This window comes from Amblyraja radiata, unplaced genomic scaffold (assembly GCF_010909765.2).
Source record: "Amblyraja radiata isolate CabotCenter1 unplaced genomic scaffold, sAmbRad1.1.pri S89, whole genome shotgun sequence".
Lineage (NCBI taxonomy): Eukaryota > Metazoa > Chordata > Chondrichthyes > Rajiformes > Rajidae > Amblyraja > Amblyraja radiata.
In genome coordinates, this window is record NW_022630172.1 from 5,228,521 (window position 1) to 5,233,809 (window position 5,289).

At 54.3% G+C, this 5,289-nt stretch overlaps 1 protein-coding gene across 1 annotated transcript; it reads left to right on the forward strand.

The window, feature by feature from the left end:
- Window positions 1–1,586: 1,586 nt before the first annotated feature.
- Window positions 1,587–3,327, forward strand: LOC116969584 (oocyte zinc finger protein XlCOF6-like). The gene is made up of 2 exons (XM_033016418.1): window positions 1,587–2,618; window positions 2,703–3,327. The coding sequence occupies exons 1-2, from the start codon at window positions 1,621–1,623 to the stop codon at window positions 3,265–3,267; spliced, it is 1,563 nt and encodes a 520-aa protein (XP_032872309.1). The 5' UTR covers window positions 1,587–1,620; the 3' UTR covers window positions 3,268–3,327.
- The last annotated feature ends 1,962 nt before the right edge of the window (window positions 3,328–5,289 follow it).

Genomic DNA, 5,289 nt, shown 5'->3' on the forward strand with positions numbered 1-5,289 from the left:
AGAGAGAAAGAGAGACGGTGAGATAAAGAGAGGGAGAATGTGATACAATTATAGAGCGAGAGACAAGAGAAGGACAGAGAGAGAGAGAGAGACAGAGACATAGATTAGATTATTCCTTTAATAATCCTTTTCAGGAATTACAGTGCCACGACAGCTTCAAGACAACATAACACCACACATTTCCTAAAAAGGCTTCCATACTAACAAGTTAAAATACGTTAAAATACAAGTAAAATACAATTAATTTAAAAAAAAGTGCAGTTATTTATGCTCATTATAAAGTCTTATAGCAGCTGGTAAACAGGACTTCCTGTATCTCTCCGTTTTGCACATTGGTGCAATCAGCCTCTGACTGAAGATGCTGCTCTTGATCAACTCAGGGCATGGAGTGGGTGAGTGGGGTTTGTCATTATAGAACCTAGTTTATTTAGAGTTCTGGCCTCTGCCACCTGCTGGACCGTTCGTTGCTCAGCCCCGACCACTGAGCCGGCCTTCCTGATTAGTTTGTCCAGTGTTTTTATCCGCTATACGGGCGCCATCTCCCCAACAGGCCACAGCAAAAAAACAGAGCACTGGCCACCACTGAATGGTAGACACTGCACAGTAGGGGTTGGCAGATATTAAATGACCTCAGCCTCCTTAAAAAATACAGTCGGCTTTGTCCCTTCTGTACACCGCCTCCATATGACACTTCCAGTTCAGCTCACTGTCAAGCTGCACCCCAAGGTACCTGTGATAGCGACCACCTCACCTCAGTGCCCTTAATGGTGATCGGCGTTGCTTGAGTCCTCTCTCCCCCTCCTGAAGTCCACCACTATCCTTTGTTTTTTGGGTTGTAAGATGGAGGTTATTGTGTGCGCTCCACTCCACAAAGTTACTTATTATGTCTCGTATAGAGAAAGAGATAGAGAAACATACACACAGAGAGACAGAGAGAGAGTGCTGGAGTAACTCAGCATGTCAGGCAGCATCTGCGGAGAAGATAGACACAAAGTGCTTGAGTAACTCAGCGGGTCAGGCAGCATCTGTGGAGAGAATGAATGGATGACATTTTGGGTCAAGACCCTTCTTTGGTTTAGTTTAGTTTTGAGATGCAGCGCGGACACAGGTCTTTCGGCCCGCAGAAGTCTGCGCCGACCAGCGATAGTACACTAGCACTATCCTACGCACATTAGGGACAATTTAACAATTTTGCGGATGCCGATTAATCTACAACCCTGAATGTCTTTGAAATGTTGGAGGAAACCGGAGCACCCGGAGTGAAAACCCACGCAGGTCAAGGGGAGAACGTACAAACTCCACACAGACAGCACCCGTAACCAGGATCAAACCCGGGTCTCTGGCGGTGAGGCAGCAACTGTACCGCAGCGCCACTGTGCCGAGCAGAATTATATAACGGTTTCCTCCGCCATAAACGCACCCAATATGTGTTAGTAATGTCCTGTTTCCTAGCTTGTTGGCCCTCTGTGTTCCCCTCCTGCAGGGTTTAGGAGCCGTTGCTGTGGACGGAGAGATGGGGACTTGAACGGCCATTGAGGGCGGCCAGGGTTCCGGTGAGCCCCCCACACCCCCCCCCCACCTGCTCGATGTGCGGGCTGAGCTTCGAGCTGCTGAGCTGCGATGGAGGACCACATGACAGGGCACAACAAGGAGAAGCGTTATGAGTGTGACTTGTGTGGCAAGGCCTGGCAGAAGCCGTGCCTGCTGGAGATCCACCGTCGGGTGCACACGGGAGAACGCCCCTTCAACTGCACAGAGTGCGGCAAGAGCTTCACCTGCTACAACAGCCTGCAGGGGCACAGCCGCGCGCAATCCAGCGAGAGGCCCTTCACCTGCTCCGACTGCAGCAAGAGCTTCAAGACGGCGAATGAGCTGAAGATCCACTGGCGGGTGCACACGGGCGAGAAGCCCTATTGCTGCTCCACCTGCGGCAAGAGCTTTGCCCAGTCATCGGCATTGGTGGAGCACCGGCGGGTGCACAGCAGTGAGCGGCCCTTCACCTGCTCCAACTGCGGAAAAGGCTTCAAGTCGTCCAACCAACGGAAGGTGCACAGTCGCCTGCACACCGGGGAATGGCCCTATACCTGTGCCCAGTGCGGCAAGGGCTTCACCCAGTCCCACAACCTGCTGGAGCACCAGCGCACCCACACCGGCGAGCGCCCCTTCACCTGCGCCCAGTGCGGCAAGGGCTTCACCAGCTCCACTAGGCTGCATTCCCACCAGCGGACCCACACCGGGGAGCGCCCCTACACCTGTGCCCAGTGCGGCAAGGGCTTCACCCACTCCGGCAACCTGCTGGTGCACCAGCGCACCCACACTGGCGAGTGCCCCTACACCTGCATCCAGTGCGGCAAGGGCTACACCAGCCCCACCAGGCTGCTGTTCCACCAGCGCACCCACACCGGCGAGCGCCCCTACACCTGCGCCCAGTGCGGCAAGGGCTTCACCCGCTCCGGCACCCTGCTGGAGCACCAGCGCACCCACACCGGTGAGCGCCCCTACACCTGTGCCCAGTGCGGCAAGGGCTTCACCCGCTCCAGCAACCTGCTGGTGCACCAGCGCACCCACACCGGCGAGCGCCCCTACACCTGCGCTCACTGCGGCAAGGACTTCACCAAGTCCAGCAGCCTGCTGGTGCACCAGCGCACCCACTCCGGCGAGCGTCCCTACACCTGCGCCCAGTGCGGCAAGGGATTCACCAGCTCCTCCAAACTGCTGTACCACCAGCGGGGGCACACCGGCGAGCGTCCCTTCACCTGCGCCCAGTGCGGCAAGCGCTTCACCAGTTCCGGCAACCTGCTGTCCCACCAGCGCACCCACACCGGCGAGCGTCCCTACACCTGCGCCCAGTGTGGCAAGGGCTACACCCAGTCTAGTCACCTGCTGGTGCACCAGCGCACCCACACCGGCGAGCGCCCCTACACCTGCCTCCAGTGCGGCAAGGGCTTCACCCGCTCCACCAGGCTGCTGCAGCACCAGCGCACCCACACCGGCGAGCGCCCCTACACCTGCTCCCAGTGCGGCAAGGGCTTCACCAACTCCTCCAAGCTGCTGTCCCACCAGCGTGTGCACACTGGTGACCATCCCGTCCCCAGCCCGGTGTGTGGAGAGCTCTTTGCCATGGCCTCCCACGCCCTGTCTCACCAGCACGTGCACCTCAGTGGCCAGCCCTACGACTGCGCGTACTGCGGTGAAGAGTTTGACAGCTCACGGGGATTGCGGCAGCACCGGCGGTCCCACGCCAGTGAGCAGCTGCTCCCACTGTAATGAGAGAGCATGGGGGCTGCGGGAGCACCAGCGGATACACATCGGAGAGAAACCCTTTGTGTGCGCTGAGTGTGGCAAGGGTTTCACCCGCAGGCCCTGCCTGCCCGTCCTGTGGTAAGGGCTTCACCCGCCTTGACCACCTGCTGGAGCACCGGCAAGTCCACACCGGGCCAGTGCCCCTTCACCTGCCCGCTCTGTGGCAAGGCCTTTGCCCGTTCTTGCAGCCTGCTGGCACACCGCCACGTGGATAGATAGGCGCTGTTTAGGTAAACACAAAATGGTGGAAGGAATGGGTAACGTTTCATGTCGTTTCTGCAGTCACCCATTCCTTCTCTCCAGAGATGCTTCCTGTCCCGCTGAGTTACTCCAGTACTTTGTGTCCTTATTTGTAAACCAGCATCTGCAGTTCCTTGTTTTCAAACCATTCTGGTTAACCATCTCTGCACCTTCCCCAAAGCCTCCACATCAGTCCTGTAATGGAGTGACCAGAACTGTATGCAATATTCCAAATGCTACCTGACCAATGTCCCTTAAAGCTGCACATATACATTCCCTCTCTCTCCCCTCCCTCAACTAGCCCCCCCTCCCCACTCGTACACAAATTCACTCCACTCCACACTCTCGTGCCCCCCTCCTCTCACTCACACACTCCCTCTCTCGCTCCCTGTCTCTCTCACACACACCCTCTCTCGCTCCCTGTCTCTCTCACACACTCCCTCTCTCGCTCCCTGTCTCTCCCCCACATCCTCCCTCTGTCCCTCTCACTCTCTACAAACACTCCCTCTCTCTGACACACACGCTCCCTCTATCTCTTGTTCTCATTCTCACACACACCCCTCTCTCTGTCCCCCTGTCTCATAGAAACATAGAATCATAGAAAATAGATGGAGAAGTAGGCCATTTGGCACTTCGAGCCTGCACCGCCATTCAATATGATCATGGCTGATCATCCAACTCAGTATCCTGTACCTGCCTTCTCTCCATACCCCCTGATCCCTTTAGCCACGAGGGCCACATCTAACTCCCTCTTAAATATAGCCAATGAACTGGCCTCAACTACCTTCTGTGGCAGAGAGTTCCAGAGGTTCAACACTCTCTGTGTGAAAAATGTTTTTCTCATCTCGGTCCTAAAGGATTACCCCTTTCTCTGTACTCCTTCTATGGCAAGAATGTCTTTCCTCAGATTAGGAGACCAAAACTGTACGCAATACTCCAGGTGTGGTCTCACCAACACCCTGCAAAACTACAGTAGAACCTCCCTGCTCCTATACTCAAATCCTTTTTCTATGAATGCTAACATACCATTGGCTTTCTTCACTGCCTGCTGCACCTGCATGCCTACTTTTAATGACTGGTGTACCATGACACCCAGGTCTCGTTGCATCTCCCCTTTTATAAGGCTGACATTGCAAATATATGGGTCCAGCCTCCCTTGTTTCCCTTAGGCTCTGGATCTTTCACTCAGATTTAGAAGGTGTGTTTTATTGATAAGAAAATGTATAATTACTCTAACTTTCCTTTGTTCTTTGAGTGGAGCCCGAGAAGCACTGAGCAACGTGTGTGCTCTTTGTAGATCTCGCCACTCCCGTCTGGCAAGATTGATTAAAAGATTGCTGTGGTTTACCTTTAGACAATATTGTTGCTGTCTGATTTCTTTAAGAGACGAACTTTGACAACTGTGCTCTTTGGAATTCTTCAGAATTCAGGGATGAATATTCTGCAGCGTGACTTTAGAGAGCTCGGAAAAATGCTAAAAGCAGGACCTCCAGTGTTGTTATCTCCGGTTTGCTTCCAGTTCCTCGTGCTGGCGAGAGCAGGAACAGGGAAATACGGGACCTGATGTGTGGCTGAGGAACTGGTGCACGGGGCATGGATTTAGATTCTTAGATCAATGGGATCTGTTTTGGATTAAGGGGGAACTGTACAAAAGGGACGGATTTCATCTTAACTGGTGGGGGACCAGCATTCTGGCAGGCAGATTTGCCACTGCTACAGTGAGTCATATGAGGGGAAACAATTGAA

What these genes read in the sequence shown, in the direction of transcription:
- LOC116969584 (XM_033016418.1), top strand. Translation starts at nt 1,621, where the DNA reads ATGGAGGACCACATGACAGGGCACAACAAGGAGAAGCGTTATGAGTGT. An exon ending in TGCGGCAAGGACTTCACCAA is followed by an intron (nt 2,619 to 2,702) that starts GTCCAGCAGCCT and finishes GGGATTCACCAG; the next exon opens with CTCCTCCAAACTGCTGTACC.